Source organism: Apodemus sylvaticus, chromosome 15 (assembly GCF_947179515.1).
Source record: "Apodemus sylvaticus chromosome 15, mApoSyl1.1, whole genome shotgun sequence".
Classification (NCBI taxonomy): Eukaryota; Metazoa; Chordata; class Mammalia; order Rodentia; family Muridae; genus Apodemus; species Apodemus sylvaticus.
The window spans coordinates 64,479,011-64,500,659 of NC_067486.1; the positions used below are offsets into that span (position 1 = coordinate 64,479,011).

General features: G+C 42.8%; 3 protein-coding genes across 5 annotated transcripts in view; 1 reads left to right on the top strand and 2 right to left on the bottom strand.

The window, feature by feature from the left end:
• Fam162a (family with sequence similarity 162 member A) overlaps nucleotides 1-8,856 on the top strand; it is a 28,727-nt gene extending 19,871 nt beyond the window's left edge. Inside the window, exons 3-5 of the mRNA XM_052158009.1 lie at nucleotides 1,852-1,960; nucleotides 6,363-6,471; nucleotides 8,600-8,856. Coding sequence (XP_052013969.1) covers nucleotides 1,852-1,960; nucleotides 6,363-6,471; nucleotides 8,600-8,692 — 311 coding nt within the window. The 3' untranslated portion in view covers nucleotides 8,693-8,856. The remainder of the gene's footprint in view (nucleotides 1-1,851; nucleotides 1,961-6,362; nucleotides 6,472-8,599) is intronic.
• Nucleotides 8,857-9,746: 890 nt separating this feature from the next.
• Nucleotides 9,747-11,610, bottom strand: Wdr5b (WD repeat domain 5B). The gene has a single exon (XM_052158006.1). The coding sequence runs from the start codon at nucleotides 11,190-11,192 to the stop codon at nucleotides 10,206-10,208; it is 987 nt and encodes a 328-aa protein (XP_052013966.1). The 5' UTR covers nucleotides 11,193-11,610; the 3' UTR covers nucleotides 9,747-10,205.
• Nucleotides 11,611-15,200: 3,590 nt separating this feature from the next.
• Nucleotides 15,201-21,649, bottom strand: part of Kpna1 (karyopherin subunit alpha 1) — a 57,066-nt gene continuing 50,617 nt past the window's right edge. For all 3 annotated transcript variants that reach the window (XM_052158215.1, XM_052158217.1, XM_052158216.1), the window contains exons 12-14: nucleotides 21,095-21,222; nucleotides 18,924-19,102; nucleotides 15,201-18,635 (exon numbers count right to left, since the gene is read on the bottom strand). In XM_052158215.1, coding sequence (XP_052014175.1) covers nucleotides 18,448-18,635; nucleotides 18,924-19,102; nucleotides 21,095-21,222 — 495 coding nt within the window. In that variant the 3' untranslated portion in view covers nucleotides 15,201-18,447. The remainder of the gene's footprint in view (nucleotides 18,636-18,923; nucleotides 19,103-21,094; nucleotides 21,223-21,649) is intronic.

The window sequence follows — 21,649 nt, forward strand, 5'->3', positions numbered from 1 at the left end:
CTCACTGAATCTGAAGCTAGCCAGCAAATGCCTCTGCTTCCCCAGTGCTGATTCTAGGGGTACACTTTCACTCCTGGCTTTTTTGGGGGGGGTCCTGGGATTGAACTCACGTCCTCGTGATTAACTGAGTCATCTCAGCCACATCAAGCTATTATGTTTGGAATGAGGCTAAGTTCTAGGTTTGGCACTGACTTGAGCCATATCTGTTCTCCATCTCGGAGGCTAAGTGAGCTCTCCTCCCCGCCCCCACTGTGGGAAGGGGTGTGTGCAGCTGCAGCTTAGCAGCTGTACTTCCTGCAGCCTCTTCCTGTCAGAGCCTCAGTGGCTCGCCCGCCCTCCACAGAAGCTTATCTTTCCTCCTTACGTATGGGACCTTCAAGCATTCAGACTTGAACAAATGGCATTTGTACCCCTTTCCTCCTTTCCTCCCTAACTGGTTATCTTCATAAGATTTTGGCTACCCGTACTGTTGGTCTCAGGTCCTTTGGGTCTGAGGTTCTTTCAGAATCCTTCCCTGTCTTAACTCTGATTCAGAGCCCATCCCCACTTTTACATCAGAGCTCCCTCCTGCTCTACACTCTCCGCTCTGTTCTCTTCCATGCAGTGTGAAGACTGAAATGAGCAATGCCTTCCACATCTCCCAGGGCCAGCTTAATTTGCCTTGACTAGCTCAAAGGCTAGGCAGTTCTTATCCTTTCCGCTGTTAGCAAGGATACTGGTACTTCTCAGTTAACATCTTTTAAAGTCTTGTTTTTTAAGACTTATTTTTATATGTGTACACTGTCGCTGTCTTCAGACACACCAGAAGAGGGCATCAGATCCCATTCCGATGGTTGTGAGCCACCATGTGGTTGCTGGGAATTGAACTCAGGGGCTCTGGAAGAGCAGTCAGTGCTCTTAACCACTGAGCCACCTCTCCAGCCCTAAACTCTGTATTTCATCTCTGCTACTCCAACACAGGCCCAAGCGGCCACTGTCCCTGATTCTCACACCGGCCTTTAGAGCTGGTCTTTCTTCCAGCTCTCTGTCTTGTCAGGCGATCTCTCCTCTCCTCTCTTCCAGTTCCTAGCCTGTGCAAATCCAAAGGTCCTGCCTCAGTCTACCTGTCCAGCCATTGGCCGTTGACTCTTTATTGATCAATCAAAAACTAATTGGGGACAAGGACCTTCACTGTTGAGACATGCAGGTTCTCAGTTTTGGGGACTGGATTAATTCAAAGAATTAGAACCAATCCCCAATACTTAGGAGACAGCGTCAAGCAGATCCTTAGCTTGGGGTTGAAGGTCTTTTTTTTGTTGTTGTTTGTTTTGAAGATTTATTTATTATATGTAAGTACACTGTAGCTGTCTTCAGATGCACCAGAAGAGGGCATCAGATCTCTTTATGGATGGTTGTGAGCCACTATGTGGGTGCTGGGATTTGAACTCATGACCTTTGGAAGAGCAGTCGGTGCTCTTACCCACTGAGCCATCTCTCCAGCCCGGGGTTGAAGGTCTTTTAATGCAATCTAAACGGATACGCCTTTTTCTATTGATACGCCTTTTTCTATTGTCCTGGAGACAGGCAAGCCTTGCTGGCCATCTCAGCTCATCCTGTCCATCCCATCTTTCCACTGTATGGTGGCTGGAGCTCCTTACCTTGTGCCTTAATCCTCACAGTGTTGCAGAATGTCCCTTGGGAAACAAGGCATTCTGTGCTATCCTGCTTGCATAGCATGAAGCTTTGGATAGGACTGAAGTCTCCTGGTGTTGGTGTTAAATGAATAACTGAAAGATACAAACAGCATTTTTTTTTTCATTGCTTGATTTGACCATTAAAGTCTCAAGCCAGATTCCTGCCTGTTTTTCCCAGAGTCTTACAGACACAGGGTGCCACTGCACAAGCCCACAGACTTCGAGAAGAAGATCCTGCTGTGGTCAGGCCGCTTCAAGAAAGAAGAAGAGATCCCGGAGACAATCTCGTGAGTGCCGAGCTGAGGGCTGTACACGGCCTGCCTTTCTCACTGGTCTGTAAAGGGAAAGGTAGAGTGTGTGTGAGTTCTGTGTGACACCTGCTGACCAGATGTGGGAACATTCCTCATTCTCTACATGTTCCCTGGTTGGAGTACCCAGAACAATGTTGGGAAACTGTTTAGTGTGTCTCCTAGTGACTGAAGGATCTGTTGGGTGCTGAAGTCAGCTGATGCTTAGTAACACCTCCCTGCTCCAACAGTGAAAATGGTAATATGCACTATTTTAGTTTGTTTTTAAGCTTAGCATAATGATTATAACTACATCCTACAAAATCCACACAAGTATCAGCCTTGGGATTAATACTGTTTTGATGCAACTACTTTAGTTGCATCTTAAACAGCTTCCAAATGCCAGCAGGTATTGGCTGGCTTAGGAAGTCATAGAAACATTAAGGGGCCAGGCCTAGGCAGGCGGTGGTAACCTTTAGTCCTGGCACTTAAGAGGCAGAGGCAGGCCGACATCTGAGTTTGAGGCCACCCTGGTCTACAGAGTGAGTTCCAGGACAGCCAGGGCTACACAGAGAAACCCTGTCTCGAAAAAACCAAATCCAAAAACCAAAAAAACAAAAACCAAAAAAAAAAAAAGAGGCAGAGGCAGGTGAATTTCTCAGCTCAGGGCTAGCCTGGTTGGTCTTTAGAGTGAGTTCCAGGACAGCCAGGACCACATAGAAAAACCCTATCTCAAAACCAAAAGGAGAGAGAATGGGGATTGGGAGCTCATGGAGATCTTAAGGGATCTTAATCTCTTCAGCTTTTTTGCTCGAGGTAAGTGCTGCCCAACCCCCACCCCGTCACACTTCGGCAGGGTATGCTACAGACCCAAAGCTGTGGGTGCATTAATCTTATACTGAAACCTCAAAACCCAAGTAAATTGAACCTTGCACTCATCTTAAGCTGGTCACCTTGGGTATCCCTCCCTGGTAACCAGGGAGAGGTTCTTCTCCCACCTGCCTCCTTCCCCTTCGGCTGCAATTTAGAGTTTTTTCAGAATTCTAAGTGATCTCTGCAGGTTCTCCCAAGCCAGGGTTTTGCAGGCTTAGTTAGTACTGTTGACACTTTGAAATGGACTATTTTGGGCTTTATGATCAGCCATGTGTGCTGAACGATGTTTAACCACATCCCTGGCCTCTACCTCTTAATACTGCAGTACTCTCTGCAAGAGTGTCTCCGGTCGCAGCGGTGGTGGCACACGCCTTTAATTCCCAGTATTGGGAGGGAGAGGCAGGCAGATTTCTGAGTTCAAGGCCAGCTTGGTCTACTGAGTGAGTTCCAGGACAGCCAGAGCTATACAGAGAAACCCTGTCTCCAAAAAAACCAAAAAAAAAAAAAAAAAAAAAAAAAAAAGGAGTGTCTCCAGGTCACATGTCCTCTAGGGGCAAACCTGTCTCAGGTGGAAGTATTGTTCAGCCTGTGCTAAAGACTGGCCAGCATGTTGGCCAGGAGTGAAACTCTCCACTGTGGGCATTCTCCTCCTCAAAGTAAGGAACTTAACTAAGTTCCCTTTCAACAAGAAACTATTCCTAGGCCTTCTGGCTCTGGTCTCAAGCCACAGTTGAAAAAGACTAGTGTTGGAGCAGGAGACTGAAGATAGACAGGTTGTGTCTGCTTCGCGTTCATAGAGCCCTGCTGCTCCTGCTGGTTGAATTGGAGCTTTAGCGAGCACATCAGCATCACTGGGATTATTCCAGCAGGGAAGCCTTAGTCTTCCTTACGCAGTTCTTGCTGGTGCCCCGGTTTCTTGATAATATCTTAGCAGAAACAAGATGATCTACTCCAGGGCATGGGACGTGGACGGGATGCTGCTCACCGATTGTTGAGCATACCTGGCCTCCCTTGTCTAGTTCAAAGATCTTCTCAGACCTGATACTATCTTGCCTTTCATTATCATTATCTGAAGATTTCATACATATATAAAATGTGATTTGATTTCATTTAGCCACCTATTCCTCCTGTTCCTACCACATTTTCCTTGCAACTTCATGTGATCTTTTTTCTAAACCAAACTTGTTCCTTTTGAGATGGGTGGCAACAGTCATGGCCATATTTAAATCTGTTTATAAATGGTCTCCTAAGTGTAAGCTGTGCCACTGTTTGGGAGGATCATAAGATTTAGTTGACCAATCACATAAAATGTTGTTGTATTCTGAAAACAAAGTTGCTTCTATAAAACACTATGACCAACCCAACTTCCAGAGGGTTGGGACCCAGCAGACCGCAGACCTGAGACTGGACTGTGAGCAGAGAGCTCACATGTCAAACTGTGAGCAGGGGTAGAGAGGGTGAACTAGGAAAGGCACGAGGCTTCTGAAACCTCAAAGCCTGTCCCTAGCTTCATACTTCTTCCAACAAGACTACCCTCTTAATCCTCCCCAAACAGTGCCACCTACTGGAGACGAAGCCCTGATTAAAGGAAAAAGAATGTCCTTGCCCAGGAGTAGACTTGACAAGTTCTAGTCTGAGGCCAGGGCCCCAGGACTTAAGGTTTTGGTTCCTGGGAACCTGGCTTTCTCCTGAGGAAACTGGAGTTGTCATTCCCACAGCCGCTATATGCTTTATCTGGGACACACTTGAGAATGTGTGCTTCCTGCTGATTTCATCCCATTGTGTGATAGCTTTTACTGACTCCGCCCTACCCCCCACCCCATGCCACCCACCTTCCTCACACACTCTGTAAGATTCTGTACTTCTTAATAAACTTGCTTGGCATAAGTCATGAGCTTATACAAGGCCTCCTGGTCCTGACTTTCCATCTTCCTTATTTCCTTGTCCTTAGTCCTCCCCCTTAGGAACCTATCGCGGAAGAACAGCGTGCTGACCCAGGTCAGCCAAGTATTTCTTAGCTCTAGACTCCAGGAAGACATTCTCATTCAAATCACCTGTTAAAAATGTTTTTGTTTCTTGTTTGTTTTTGTGGCTCGTGGGCTCTCCAGTGATTTTAGTTAAGCAGTTAAGTATTCATGTCTTTAGAATTTGTTCCTGGTTCCTTGCATCCTGCAGACCCAGCAGTACCTGCAGAGCTCCCCACACAATTCTGCCTTGCAGATGCCACCTCTTACATCACATTATGTGTGTGTTCAGGGTCCTTCTCCCACCTGGGCTCCTCCGAGGCAGGATTGAAAGCAATTACTCTGGCTGATGCTCAACATTATATGTGCTGGCTATCAGGGAAGGACAGAAAAAGCATTCCATTCCAGTCCCATTATGAGGAATGTCACACCTGCTGGGAGACCCCATTTGGACTTCATGTGTCCTGCCTTGAGGGTCTTCTGGGTCCCATACGGCAGGAGAGCCACAACCCACTGCCTTCCTTCAGACTCACAAAGATAACTAGCCTCCTCTTATGGTGTTTTAATTTACAAGTATTTATTTAGTGTCTTGGGTGGTGCTTGTGACACCCCACCCAACTCACACAAGTCCCTTCTACCATATGAGTCCTGGGAATCCAATTCAGGCACCTTTACCTATGAGCCGTCTTGTGTACCAGCCTTCTCTTGAGACACTTGCACATTTGGCCTTGCTTGTTGTTTTTACCTGAGAAATTGTTAAGGCATGTAGGTCAGTGATTAGGAGACAGGTTATAAAAGCTACTTTCTAGGTGTTTGCCGAAGAGCACAGGCTCCACTGTCATTCAGTTTTGGCAAGACCTCATGACAAGATTAACATTAAGGGACCATTAATAAGGGATTCTTTCACTGGCCAGGCAGTTGCAGGTCTATTCCTGGTTCAAGACAGAGCTAGGTTAGGAGCTACAGAAAAATAACAATTTAATGCATTATTTGAAACATAGCCTAAGGCTTGTTTTGTTTTGTTTGTTTTGAGACAGGGTCTCTGTGTAGCCCTGGCAATCCTACCTAGAACTTGCTATGTAGAACAAGTTGTCTTTGAACTCCCAAAGCTGCTCCTGTCTCTGCTTAGGTTCAAGGCTTATGCCATTATTCCCAGCAAATATGAGTTTTGTTATGAAATGCACTTTTCGATGAGTTGATAAATATGGAAACACTTTGAATTGATAACATAGTTTCTGGCCTCCCCCAACCCCAAATCCAAAATCAGAGTAATCAGGGATGCAGAGATGGCTCTGTGGTTAAGAGCGCTGGCTGCTCTTTCCCAGAATGGAGGTTCAATTTCCAGAATCTACACATGGCTACAACCTTCTGCAACTCTGGTCCTAGGGGATCCAAATCCAGTACCCTCTTCTGGCCTCCTCAGGCACTGCACAGATGAAGTGATGTACAGATATGTACAGTTATCACTGTCTGTGAATAGAAAATGTTGTGATGCCCAGAATGTTTGATCCTCCTACACGGTGAGAAAGAGAAGCGGTAAAACTGTTTTCTCGTTCTGCTTCTAGGTTTGAGATGCTTGATGCTGCAAAAAACAAGCTCCGGGTGAAGGTCAGCTATCTAATGATCGCCCTGACAGTGGCAGGATGCATCTACATGGTTATCGAGGGCAAGAAGGTGAGAGTGGGCTTCTGCCTTGCCACGCTTTCCCCAAAGACGGAGGAAAATGGTGATTGGCTAGTACATTTGCTCTGCGAATGGGAATGCACTGTATTAATTTACTGGCTCTAAAACTTTGTTCAGTTTACTGACTGAACGCTTACTGCACTCCAGGCTCTCCTGAGTGGTGTCCTCATGTGCACCTCTCAACAGCTGTGCTAGATAGATGCTACCACAGGAGGAGGAAACTGTGCTTAGGATGCTTTAGCAGCAGGCTAGAGAGAGCGCGAGCGCACTCAGTAGGCAGAGGCCTAATGACACAAGTTGAGTCTCTTCATCCCAATGGCTGGTAGGAGAGACCCAACTCCTGAGACTCATCCTGGACGCTCCGTAGCACACGTGCGCCTACACACACATACACACACACACACATATACAAGGAATAATAACATTTAAAGTTAGTGTCAGCACCTTGCCCAGATGCCACACATCTCCCTAATGACAGTTTAAACCTAGACATAATTTCAGTAAGAGTAAAATTGTTCCTTAGTACAGAATGTGTTATCTACACAGCAGCAACTATTAAGCTCACTTACTGGATGTAAGAACCTGAGAGAAGCTTTCTCATCAACAGGCTTTATAATGAAGGAACCTGACATTTACACATGCACCATACACATTCCAAAACTCACATAGTTAAGTAGAGACAAAAACTTTAAAAAAAAAAAATTCAAAAGAACAAACTTTAGATCTAATTTTGCATGTTACCAAATGTCCTATTAAATAATCTTGTTATTAAGAGGCTGGAGAGATGGATCAGTGGTTAGGACCTCTTGCTGCCCTGTAGAGGGTACCCAGGTTCAGTTCCCCCACCTCCCAAATGGCAGCTTACAACCACCTGTAAGTCCAGTTTCTGGGAACCTGACGCCCTTTTCTGGCCTTCACAGGTACCATGCACATATGTGGTACATGTACATGCAGATAAATATCTAAAATAAAAATAAGTAAAATCTAAAGTGTGTATGTGCACTTTTAAATTCAAACACACACCTTGAATATCATGTCTAATTCTGTGTCATAGCTTTCACATAGAGATATCCTTTAACTGTTCATCCATATTTAAGTTACTTCTAAGAAGCACTTGTCAGTTTATCTTATCCTGAGCAACTCTAGAGTACAAAGGAAGTGACCTGGTGACTCTGCACACGGCAGTCACACAAAAGCACCAGCCATTTCAGTGTGGCCTCACAGTGGGGCCTGGACTGGGGGGTCCTCTTGAAAGGAGCCTGTTGTCCGTCACGTTCCCCTTCTCCCCGGTTCATGTCTGACCTCCACTCGTGGTTCTCAGACTGAAAGCTTTAGCAGCCTGTGCACGGGCACATGGATTCCTAGCACTCTGAGGACTGGCTGACTGACGTTAGAGTTCTCCAGAAGCAAGTTCCCCTCGGTTGGACGTCCTCCAGCACCTCCCAAGGCTGTGCTAGAACGGGAAGCTTTGCTCTAACGTTATTTAGAAGAGATGAGTTAGTTACTGTCACACGTTGTCCTTCCCACTGACATTTGTTTCCCATCTGTTTTCTCCTCCCACCAAATTCTTCACACAGGAAGTAACACATACTTGACATAAACTGGTTTGATTATATAAGCTTCATACAAGCTTAACGGTTCCCATTGAGAGAAGCCAAGGAAACGGAGGGTACTCCCCTGCTGCCAGTCGCTTTGAAAGGGTGGAGTTCCGGGATAGATAATTCTAGAAGTCATGGGGGGGTAACATTTTAGTAAAGCCTGGGATTGCCAAAGCAGCATGTTTTGTTAAAAGAAGAAAGGGCTACAAAGACATGAAAGTAAACACGAGTTAGGGAAGCAGAAAGAAGAGAGAAATGGAAATGAAGTGCTTTATTGTAAAAAAGGGAAGGTCATGAGGAAGGCATGGAATCGAAGAGAGACTGTACGTGCAGAGGAGGGGGAGCTGTGTATTTCCGTGGATAGGCTGTTGGATTCTCCAGAGAGGGGTGGAAGGTGTGTAGAGGGCATGACTGTCCAGTGTCTAGGCAGCTGACCACTCCTGGCCTGTGCTGCAGTTAGCCTACTGTTGTCAGCACCTGGGGACCACCGCCTTCCAAACCTGCCATGTGTTTCCTTTCAGGCTGCGAAAAGACATGAGTCTTTAACAAGCTTGAACCTTGAAAGGAAAGCCCGCCTGAGAGAGGAGGCAGCTATGAAGGCCAAAACAGACTAGAAGTATTTGTGCGGGATTTGGAAAGCCCGGGAGTAAGGTTGCAACAAGAAGCCTGCCTTAAAAAGGATGTGGTCCGAGACCCACTTTGCAGACACGCATTTTGCACAGATGTATTCCACTTCCCTATTTCTGCTGCAGAGAAACAAATAAATTTTCTTAAAGAATGACTTGTGTTTTGTTGCTTTGATCCAAGTAAAACCTAGCCTCCCCACTCTGCAAAGTGAAAAAAGACACAAATAATTTCAAATTCAGTGTTCTCTCCTCTTTGGTCTATCAGGTACATTGTCCAGCTTCTACTCACCTGCCAAAGGCGATGTACCCTGAGGCATGGGTCTCGTGGGTTTCTCTTCTGTATACCATGTCTGACAGGATAAGAAGCCAGGGTGCCTTTGTGGAGGCTGGCTCCCCAGAGCCCTGAAAGAAGCCAGACCATGCACTGGATTGTCTAGCATGCCAGCAGGCAGAGGCATTTTGAAGAGCCTTTGAGGAGGCCCTGGCAGAGGCACAGGAGTAGTCTGGCCAGGAGTTCATGGACTTGCGGGGCCAACTGCTACCTCCTAGTGCATGGCAGCTCCCGATTAGTCCTTTCCCGCTCTCAGGGAGTTACATTTGTACTTAGGAAAATGCCATGCCTGTACTTATTAGTGTTGGAAAGTAAGTACTTATATCAGTGCATCTTCATTAGACTTGTCCTTGTGCTACCAAGGTGTCTGGTATTCAGGTAGTTTCTGCTGTAACACTTCACGGACTCTCACATGCCTCCCTAGTGCTAACAGATGACACATCATGACACCAGACATGACAGTTCTTAACAGCTGTGACTTTAAAGGTGACTTAATGAACTTTAAAGGAACTTAATGAGACACCCATTTACAATGGGATGCTGTCTATGGCTTCAGAATTTAATGGTCCTAATGCTGTCTAGCTATATGTACTTTTTGCCTTTGCTTCATTTTAGGCATCGAATACTTTGATTTTTATCACTTGCAAATTTATCATCAAAAAGCTGTGTGTGTGTGTGTTGGATTGTGTGTGTTGGAAAGATTATCATTCATAGAACAAACCAGACCATATTTTATTGTCCCCAACTTAACAGATTTGGCAATTTGATGCCCCATCATGTAGAATACCACCAAAAATATGCAAGTGACAGGTAAAACATCTCCAATCCTCTCATTACCTCCCTAATGTCACTACCCTTAATGACCTCCCAAACCAGAAGCTATACTTCCTTCTTCCTCGCAGTCATCCTTTTGTGTCACTTTTCCAGATATTCCAAAAACCTTTCCCTTCTAGGAAAGCTATTGAAAGAGAATGAGACACTGTCCAGGGATGAACACGTGAGACTCCTAAGACTCACAAGCCCTAGGTCCTAGACTTGCTTTTACAGGGGTCTCATTTTGCAAATTGTCTGATTCAAACAAAGAAAAAATGTTAAGCTGTGCCAGAATCCAGAGAGAAAATCCTCTGGCTTTTGTACTAACTTGTCTTTCCTCATCACCTGTCAGAGACTTCAGCAGTCACTCGACCACACTTTAATTGTCTTGTCATTTTCTAATGCTGCTGATGCAATGATGTTTTCTGTAGGGTGACAGGCTGCTGAGATCACAACATCTGTGTGACCTTGTAACCTCTGTACAATCTCTTTAGTCTGAAGGTTCCAGATGTAAACCATGTTGTCCTCTGAACCAGACACAACCCACTTTCTACCAGTAACAGAGAAATTGGCAAATATACAGTATTTCTCATTCTTATGACCTGTGTACGACTTCAGGCATCTGCCCCTGCTGTAATCCCACAGTTTAAGAGTATTGTCCAAAGTTGCAGTGAGAATGTATTTACCATTTGGAGAAAATTTTACAAAAGACACCGGAGGGTTACCTTCATCAGCAAGTGTTCTTAAACACTGGCCTGACGCAGCATCCCAGATCCTACAAAGACCATCATAGCTCCCAGACACTATCAAGGACCCATTACAATTAAAATTTACAGCAGAAATGGGATCTGAATGTGCAAACAAAGTCTTGAGGCACTTTCCTGTTTTCACTTCCCATATTTTAACACTCTCATCAAAAGATCCTGAAACGATGAGGTTAGATGCTGGGTTAAAATCACAGCAGAAGACGAAATCGCTGTGCCCCGTCAGTGTTTTCAAACATTTTCCAGATCTCAAATCCCATACCTTTAGAGTCTTATCGTCTGAGGCTGAAACAAGACGACTAGAATCCGAAGACCATGCAACATCTGATATTTCCAGACTGTGACCATGGAGTGTTTTCTTACATTTCCCATCATATGCTCCCCAAATCATAATTAGTGCATCAGCTGCCGAACTTGCTAGCCATTCGCCATTCGGACTAAATTTAACTGATGATATGGCTGCCGAGTGCCCCTCAAGAGTAAGTCTGAGAGCATAGTTGGGCTTCTGACGCTCTTCCTCGCGCTGGGTGGCTGAGAGGAGCGACTGTGCTCTCTCTGCTGGTAGATGCTCGGTCGCCATGGATCCGGCTCTACAATTTGCGCAGGCGTCGGGCCCCGAACCTTACAGAAGTTAAAACTACTTGCCGTTGGAAGGCGGACAGTTTTGATTGTAACATGGGCTCGTCTATAAGTTCCGTTCCCCGTCAGCAGCGAGGTTTGGACCACTCCCCTCTTGCTTTCTTCGATAGCATAACAGATCACAGTGGTCCTGGGATCCGTAGTGTGCTATTAAAGGACTAGGGCGACCCGCGGGGGTTGGGGGTTGCACCTAAAGTCCTTTTCCACGCCCTCTCCAGCTCCAAAAGGCTGGGAACCTTGAGCAACGGATGACATCGCACAAGACAGGATTTGTGAAGCTAAAGTAGAGCCCAGGACTCAAGGTACACGTCCTGCCAGGCTGCGCACGCGCCTAAGGAGACAAGCATTTTGCTTCCGGTTCTCCGGGGCAGGAAGGTGACACTGAACCGCTTTTTTTTTTTTCTTTCAGAGAGTTGGGTGCAGGAAAGGGCGTGGCAGGCACTTCAGGAAGGCTGTGCATGTTGATAGAGCCTCTGCCCACACCCACCCCGACTGAGTTTAGCTGCTACAAGGCTTTTGTGGCTAGGAGACTAAAGCAGAACCAATGCACAGACCCTAATAACCCAAGATTACGATGGAAGTAATCAGTAAACCTTTGGTTTTTAGCCCAGTAAGTTTACGCTTCCACAGAAAATACATAGTAATCCTAATTCTTGGTATGTCAGGGTGCTGTCCTGTCAAGGCAAGAAGACTGTGTGCGACTACCCTCATTTTTTCAGTGCATCCTATTTATTGGTACTTTAAAAAATTTATGCATGAGTACACCACCATTACTCTCTTCCCGACACATCATAAAAGGTCACCAGACCCCATTACAAATGGTTGTGAACCACTATGTGGTTACTGGAAATTGAACTCAGGACCTCTGAAAGAGCAGCTGGTGCTCTTAACCGCTGAGCCATCTCTCCAGCCCCTTACTGATAGTCATGTCATAGTCGAACCTAAACTCACGGTCCTAATAATTCCCATTTCCAATGTGTTGGGGTTGCAGGTGTGGGCCATCATTTCCATTCACGAGGGGCAGGGACCAAGGTGTTGACCCATGGTTTCGGGTTCCACTGTATCCCAGACGGGTCTAGATTTTGTCAACCCTACTGCCTGAACCTCCAAAGTACTGGGATTATACCAGTACTGGACCATGCCTGGACCGCTGTGTCTTAGTGTGGCCCTTCCCTACCCTGACACCCCCTTTTTTTTTTTTTATAGATTTATGTGAGTACACTGTAGCTGTTTTCAGACACTCCAGAAGAGGGCATCAGATCTCATTGTGGATGATTATAAGCCACCAACGAGGTGAAACGAAAGGAAGAGGAGGAAAGGATGTATCACTCTCCTTTATTAGGTGTATGGTTTTGTCTGTGTGTACTTTGTGTGTAGTTTGTGAACGCAATATCCTCAGGGTCAGAAGAGGCATCCCATCATCCTGGAAATGTTGAGTCGTATGCAGGTGCTGGAACAACCCAGGCCCTCTGAAGAGTGCAGTCAACAATCTTAACCACTGAGCTCCATCTGAAGCCTGGACTACTGTGACTTCTGATAGAGAGACTATCATCAATTCAAAACTTTCCATTTTTATTAACTCACCTAAAGCACATCCCAAAGCAAATTTTAGGCATTATCTCAAGTAAACACATATTTTTCTAATGACTAGAAAACCAACCCAGGATGGTGCTAGATGTTTAGTTCACTATACACATGACAAGCATGAGGGACAAAAGGTGCGCAGATTGGCTAAGTTGGTAAAATTAAGACATGGCTTTTAACTTTGAAGAGTAAAACACTTTTTGATGTGTAAGATACCTTGTTTATAAATAGCACTGGGGACTTCCAGATGTGTAAAGGTAACTTTATTCTCTGCAAAAACACTGCAATCACAAAGGAGCCTGTGTCCTTAGTCATTCTCAAACGTGGGTCAAGTTGGAAATATGGATCAACAGGCAGAATACTTGCCTAGTATTCTCAAAGCTGAAAGACCAGGCCTCAGCACCACTCAAGAGTTGGGTGTGATGGTGCCGAACTATAATTCCAGGACTCCAGCCCTGGAAGCATGAGGGCCAGCTCAAAGTTAGCAGCTACAAAAAAAGTTAAAGCTAGCCTGGGCCTCATGAAACCCTCACCTAAAAAAAATGCCCCCCACCCACACACATATGGTGGATGGGCAAAAATCATTCAAGCTTAGTAAACCTATACAGTCACAATTTTGTACTGTACATGAAACAACAGTTCACAGAAACTGAAGCTATGTTTTGACTTAAAGTTCTTTTCACAAAAATTACTGACCAGTAAACCTCAAAAGGAGAACAAAACCGTCAGAGTAAAGAAATGTACTAATTTTTTGTTTTCATTTGTCTCATGAGCCAAGAGGAATAAAGAAAGCATTCTTCTGCAATATACGCAGTATGTGAAAATAGGAACTCTCAACAGGCTGGCCACCTGTTCCCACCTCAGGTGGATATATTAACAAAACTTATAAAGTTTTAAAATATGCCAGAACAGATTGATAAGGTGCTATCTGCTATGTATCACATGTACTGGAGTGTCACTTGCAGAATAAACCAGCAGCTTTTCCTCTTATTGCTTTGATGTCATAGACTTCTGGTGTCAAACTGTTTCTTTTCAGAACTTCAGGTCCCTCTTTGTATCCTCAAAGGTAACTACAAATGAAACACTATGTTGATACTGTTTTTTTAAACAGTTGTCAATTTTGGTTTCAGTCAACTGTGTGAGAGAACTCCTCTGAATTCCCTTTTGTAGCCCAGCACCCATTACTATCACAGGTGTTACTCCTCATTCACTATTTATTGAAAACTGACCATGTGCAAAGCATTATTCATCCAAGGCCTGGCAGAGTTCATTCAGTACAAAGAACCAATAGTCATTCTAGATCAAGTATACAAACACTCGAGAAAGGGCACAGGGTGGTCAAAATGTCTTGAAGTAGGAAATAACCGATGGATAAACAAAAGATATATGTCTACAGGGCAATCTATGTTTAAGAGCAGGCTTAAAAAATACACTAATAATTACTCATCTTCAATATCGACTAGAAAACTGATTAGCCCACTACCTGGAAAAAAATAGAAACTAAATATGACTTTTTTAAATTTGACATAAAGGAAAACAGAAATTTGTCTACTCTTAGATGAAAACAGAACCTCAACTCCACTAATATTCTTTAATTCTTTCTTACCTCAAGCCTCCAGATGATCTTATGACCAACAGATTAAGGTTTGTTTTTATCTCCAAGTGCTTGCTCATAAGTATTCATGCACGCCATGTGTGCACGTGGTGCCTGAGAAAACCAGAAGGTGGCTCCAGATCCACTGGAGCTGAGTTACAAGCATTATGGGTGCTGGGATGACACCCCCATCTTCTTCAAGGGCAGTGACTTCTCAATAATATATGATCTCATAACACAAGAGCCATCTCTCCAGCTCTAGCAATGTGAGATTTTTAAAATATTAAACCTCTACTTTATTAAACATTATCCTGATGTCTTAGTATTCATTCTTATAAGCTAACAATAAAGAATATTATAGAATACCATTTATATTACAGGCAAATATTATACTTAGTCACATCTAGTCTCCAATTACTTTTGACTAATTTTAAATGATAGAAAAAGACCAAAATACTTCCAACTCTGCAGATAGTTAATTTGTTTACCTCAAACAAAAGGAAATGGCTCTACTAATTTAGGATTTCAAAATGAAACTGCAAGTGAGCAAACATTGGAATGTGGGAGGTAGCACAGTACGTATGCATCCTGAAAAGAAACAATCCCCCTCTCAAAAACCAACCCTTTTCTTATGGTACATTACTCAACACACTTTCCAACTTAGATAAAAAGCTCTAGCCCCTAAAAACAGTTGAATTGGCTTATTGATATGAAAATTTTCCCCAAATTGAATCAGAAATAAAATAAACCCCATAACCCAAGGACAACCTGTTTTACAATACAGCCCCACATTTGGGGTCAGACAGCTGAAATGTTTATTTAGCACTACAGAAATCAATCAAAGTTGCCGGTAGGTAGTCATGTACAACAGAATTTGGTTGACAAATTATACTTACATATGTTTTCTTAGGCATAGTCAGCAGCAACTGGAATAATTCAGATTTATTATAGGACAGTAAGGCTGAAAAACACCCAGAGTCCAACCACTTTGTCTGGTATGTGGAATCAACAACTCCCTAGTGCAGCAGAGTTTCCAGCAGTGGGCTAATGAGGGCAGTCTAAACAAGGCTTTGAACAAGTGTCCCACAGCCAAGTCTCCTAAGTGCGTCCTATACCCAGCATGTATACGTTCTGGGGTATTTCTCCACCCAATTGTATTTACCTTCTGGTGCTTCAGGTGTCAGATATCTTTATATCTCCAATTCTCTGAAAGTTTTTTTTTTTAATCAAAGTTCTTAGTTTATATAAAATACATACTTGGAAAGTCTGGAGACAGAGGAGGAAAACAACAAAGCCACTCTGCCTGATCACTACCTAAAATCCTTAAGAGGTTTTGTGTTATAAATATTAACATGCTTTTGTAATAAGTAACACCTTTCTGGTAAAAATAGTCAAAAGATTAAACTAAATTGATAGACTTTGCCAGGTGAAAGACTACATATAGGATTTACAGGTACCTTAACATCCCACTTGCATTAAGGACACAAGTACTCGGTTCCAGAACATCTGTATTTGCTGGGGTTTAGCTGACTCCAATGTTTATACTTCAACAATCATTGTACTATAAAAACAAAGTTCAGAATATTTAAAGTTCATGAACTTCTGGTCAGGCTTAAGATAAAAGAGCTCACACTGATTAATGGACCTGAACTCACTGGGCCACCCTGATATTGCTACGAAAGTTCCAGCTGTATGCTCTTGGTAAGGTGGGGTGACAACTCTGTGTGCTTTGTATTTCTTTTCATTCAAACTCCTTTATAAGATGCAAAGGTTTTAACTATCCAATAGAAGGTACATAATTTAAAACATTCTATAGAAATAACATGTTACCAGTAATTTACAATTTAAAAAGAAATCAGCCACAAGAAAAGTCAAAGCTAAAAACAAGATTTTTACTATGAATCAGTGCTTCTATTACCCTTCTCAAAGAAGTGATACTGTAATGTGATGTAAAGGCAACATTGAAAGTTCATCTTTAAATTAACCACCTAATTTATCCCTAAAATTACAAAGAATCAGTCTTGTCCAGGTCCAGTTCAGTAAACTAACATGTTCTCTCAGCACAAAGCAGCACTAGGAAACAATAGGACAGATAGGAGTTGACTAGTTTTGTAGTGTCTGCTCCACCAGTAACAGACAGCAGATGGCATCCATCCCAGAGCAAACACAAGTAAAGACTGGAGCAAGAATGCTTCACACTCTTGGCTGAGAAATGTCCTTTGTCTCTGGAACTTTCTAGTTTGAATGAAACAAATTTTTCAAAGTAAATCAGGTCGTGTAAGTTGGCTGCTTAAATAACATCATGATGAGGTATGAGAGCTCTGAATATTCCTTACTCAGCAGGATTTACCAGAGATGTGCAATAGCTTGTCAGGGCAACTTCTAGATAGATATCTATTTGGGGTTACGATGAATTCTAGAAGAGTAGTCTAAGACTTAAAAGGGTATGCTCCGAAACAGACATGAGCAACTTTTCCTTCAGAATTCATTTTGAACAGACTATCATTAAAAAAAAAAAAAAGAAAGAAAGAAAAAGAAAAGAAAACGAAAAAAAAAAAAGACTCCTCTCTGATAGTGTGTCCCAACATTGAGCCAAGACGGCCAACTAGCACCGAGAAGTCGCATTCAAATCATTTGCAGTTCTCTTGGCAATTATCCTTTTTTTCTTGTTTCTTTCCCCTTCTAGTCCAAGCACAAATGTGGGTCAGTGAACACAGTACTGGAAGCGCCATTTGCAGGTACATTACAGTCATCATTAAATAAGCAGGAGGTGTGCATGTTCTTCCTAGGGGAGGTAGGGTACTAGTAGGAGATGAAATAAAATCAGGGGTATGATACTGAGGTTATTCAATCCCTGCCCTTTGAGTCTGGAGGTCACACTGAGGAGACTATATGTGTTTTAAAGATGAGGATGCTGCGCTGCAAGAGCATGTCTACAGCATGGTTACTAGGACCGAGCTGCACTCAACAAAGGGGAAAACCCTAAGTAACATTTAAATATGTGTTATCTGCCAGTCACAAAGAGGAAAAGCACCTAGGGTGAACTCCAATTGACCAGGACCTTGATCAGGACCACAAAGCCTGAGTATCTTTTGTAATGCAGAAACACAGCCTCTAGTCACATTGATCTAAACAAAGTGATGGGTTTTATGTTCTTCTTACTTTTTAATTGAATTTTAGAACATGGTTTCACTTATGGACTTTTAGCCTTCATACCAGCGTTGAAACTGAACCACTTCCAAATCCTAAGAAACAAAACCAAAGAGAAGCAAAAGCCATACAAACTAATATATGCTTCTCTCCTTCCTGCTTTAAAGAAATCTGCCAAGCCAGGATCACATTTAAAAGTCAAAATGTTAATTCTTCAGCATTCCTGACAACTAGAAGCACATTCACTGAAGGCTGAAGGTGAGGGATTGGATGGTTTAACTTTAATATCTGAAGAAAATGACTCCATTAGAGGAAAGAAAACCATCCCATCTCAATAAGGATTAATGCAAACATGGCTAGAAAAGCCACCAGGTACTCCAAGGGTTGATTCACTGTGGAAGAACTCAAGAAGAGTACTCTGACGTATACACAAGTCTAAATATCTCCCTTGTCCAAGTAGTTGTGTAAAATTCAAGATAAAGGTTTTAGTTTTATCTTTTAATGTCATTTTCCCCACTTTATGGAATGAGGAAGAGTCCTCTTTTTTCCCCCACAAAAAAGGGAGCCACATTAGTATGTGTATATATTCCCATGACTCTAATGTAAGTGCGGATCTCCAAAGCTTAGGGATTTTTCCATAAGAGAGTGGGCCGTTCTGGTTACCCTTGTAATAAAAGGGCATTCCACCACAGAGAGCCAGAGGTTTTCCAGATGTGTGTAAGAGAGCAGGTGCGCAAGGCAAGCAAATGAGCGCAAACAGTATTATGGAAAACATTTGAGAGATTAGCTCCATGAGGACTGTGGGCTCCACAAGAGGACTTGACTGGGTAGCCTGGTCTGACACAGGAACGACAAAGAGAGGACCGCTTCAAAGCTGGAACCCTTCCATAGGAGCCTCACACTGCTGGAAGATGTACTGCTGCTGGCTAAGATCAACTTGGGGTGCGATGCTGCTGTCCTCATCTTCGGTCCCAAAGTAATGCTCAATAAGATCAAAAGCCTTTTGATAGATCTCCTGGTTTTCATGACTCTGTAAGAACTCAATTTTATCCAGACCTAAAACGAAGAATAAAGAAGAATCTTTCTTGAAAATCTCAGAAACTACATTCTTAATTCTACTTTTTTGATGTAAAGATTCTCTACGTACATATCAGAAATGATTATTACTATTACATCCAAAAGCCAATATTATAAAGTAACATCTTAAATGCACATTGCAAGCAGTTTCTGGCCTAAGGAAGCAAAATTTTGCTAATGTCACTGTGTTATCCACTGCTACTGTTTTTATATAACTATTATTCATTTCCTCATTAGCAGCCAAAGGCTACCCAGTCAAATTCTTACCATAGGCTTCCTCAATCAAAGCACAGTAAGGATTAATGCCTGAGCCATTTCTTTTGGCTTCTTGTTCTCCAAGCCTCAGGATGTTTTCTAAGCCATTTAGGGCAACCTGTACAATTTTTGCATCCATGACAGTGAGAAGATCACAGAGTGGCTTGATACAACCCAATTCTACTAGGTACCTGAATCAACAAAAAAGAAAAATTTAGTCATACAAAATATTTAATTCTGTTAGATTTCCATCAAACTATGAGGCATCTTCAAGCTTGCTGTAGAAATAAAACTAAGCTATCAACTATGGAACTTTAGAGAGGAAGAGTTTATTTAGCTCACACATCTTGACTACAGTCTGTTATTGAGGGAAACCTACACCGTCTGCCAAGCAACCACTCAAGCCATGTCCCTCAGCCCCAACCAGTGTACAGAATTTTGGTGAGTTAATGTTATCATTATTTCTACATGTAGGCACACTTCTCAAACACAGGTTGTGTGAGGTAAGAGAAGAAGGAAACAAACGAAGGACTCCAGCAGGACTTAACGTGTGACGCAGACAGTGTATGGATAGGAGACACAGGCAGTTGTGTCACAGTCATAATAGATAGTCACGCAGCCCCATCGTTCCACTCTCTCAGGTTGTATATGGAAAAGAACAGAAGCAACCAAGGTGGCTGAAACCTGTATGCATGGAATGTCAGCGTGGAACTTAGTACTCTTTATATCTATTCTATACTACTTTAAACTTAAAATACATATATAGGTCTCTAGAAGGAAGAGAGAACACATAAAATAACATTATTCTATTATATAATTAAAATGAAAAACACTTCTGATGACATGGAGATTAAAAAAAATCAAAATCCATTCTTGATTATTAATTTAAAAAAGAAAACACCTCACAATAAACTAAGGATAGAGGAAATATGATAAAGAGCCTTAACAAGAAATGTTTACCTAATATCATATTTGAAAACAAAAACAGAATAAGCAAGGAATACTCTCTAACTATTGCTATTGCACACTACATGCAAACCCAAGCAGTATTTTTAAAAAGTATTTAAAAAAAGAGTATGGAAAGGAATAGAAGAATAGTCTTTCATTATTGTCTATGCAGGCTAGAAAGCGCGCGCCCATGCATGCACGCACGCACGCACATCCTGATCAAACCCAGCCTGGAGAGTAAGTACAGAAGCTCAATGATATAGGACAAGATAAAAAGCTAATGCACAAAATTTAACTGTTTATACTCTAGTAATGAACATTTAGAATCTAAGAGTAAACACCACACGGTGGAAGCACTAGGTAACAGTCTCAATCTGGTAGGGCAAGGTGATGTACATCTTGAATCCAAGTCCTCCAGAGTCAGAGAAGGACAGCTCTCTGAGCTCCAGGACAGCCTGGTCTACAGAGCAAGTTTCAAGAAAGTCGAGGATACACACAAAAGTTCTCTCTTGAAAAAACAAAACAAAGAAAAACTGAAAATGAAGGAGGCTACAGAGATAGCTCAGTATGTAAGACTGTTTGCTACTCTTGCAGAGGACCCAAGTTCAGTTCCCAACACCCCACAGACCAGCTCACAACTGCCTTTAACTCTTCAGCACTAGGGAATATAAATAAGGTCCTTTTCTGGCCTCGATGGATGAGGCAGGTGCACACATGCAGGCGCACAGGGCAGGATGGGGGGGTGTTGTTTGTTTGTTTTTCAACATGCATGCCCCCACACACACAGAGAGGTCTTTTTTTACATGAACAGGGGAGGGGGGTCTTGAAAAACTGAAAAGAGAGAGAAAACAAGTATTAAAAACTAAACATAAGAGTTGTGCAGATGGCTCAGGAGTTGAGTGCACTTGCTACTCCAGGGCTGAGTTCAGTGCCCATCACCCATACCAGGGAGCTCACAAGCACCTGTAACTTCAATTAGTCTAGTCTTCCAGGCATTTGCATTTACATGCACACAACTATCCATACACACATCACTCATACATGAATAATTACAATTGTAAAAATAAATCTGAAAGACTAAATGTACTTTTAAGTCTAATTAGAATAATACTGATAATTTCCCAAAGTGCCAGACATAAGTATTCAGTCAAGAAATTCCTTTCTAGTGATCAAGGTTTTAGATTATATATTGGGTTTGGGGAAGAGGTTAAGGATGCTACAGAGGTAATACTTACTTGATCTGCTCAGCCGATCCTCCAGAAGTTGCATTTGTGATGGCCCACGCAGCTTCCTTCCTTGTCCGGAACTCTGCTGTTTGCAATATACTAATAAGAGCTGGAAACATGTTAGCATCTATCACCGTCTGAAATTAAAGAGAAAGTTAAAAGAACAAGGAAGTTAATGATTTGCAAAAATATTACTGATTGTCATTATAACTTGTTTTTTTGTATTGTCTTTTGAGACCAAAAACAGCTGATTTGACCTGGAACTTGCTAAGTAGACAAGGCCCACAATTTACAGTTCTAACTGCCTCTGACTCCTGAGTGCTAGGATTAAAAGCATAACTTTTTTTTGGGGGGGCGGGGGATTCTGAACTTCTGGGATAATACCCGCTTAGCAGTGAGTGCATACCATGTGTGTTCTTTTGTGATTGGGTCACCTCACTCAGGATGACATTCTCCAGTTCCACCCACTTGCCTAAGAATTTCATGAATTCATTGTTTTTAATAGCTGAGTAGACATATAAAATGATGCCCAAGAAGAAGGAAGGAGAGGCCCGTGATCCTAGA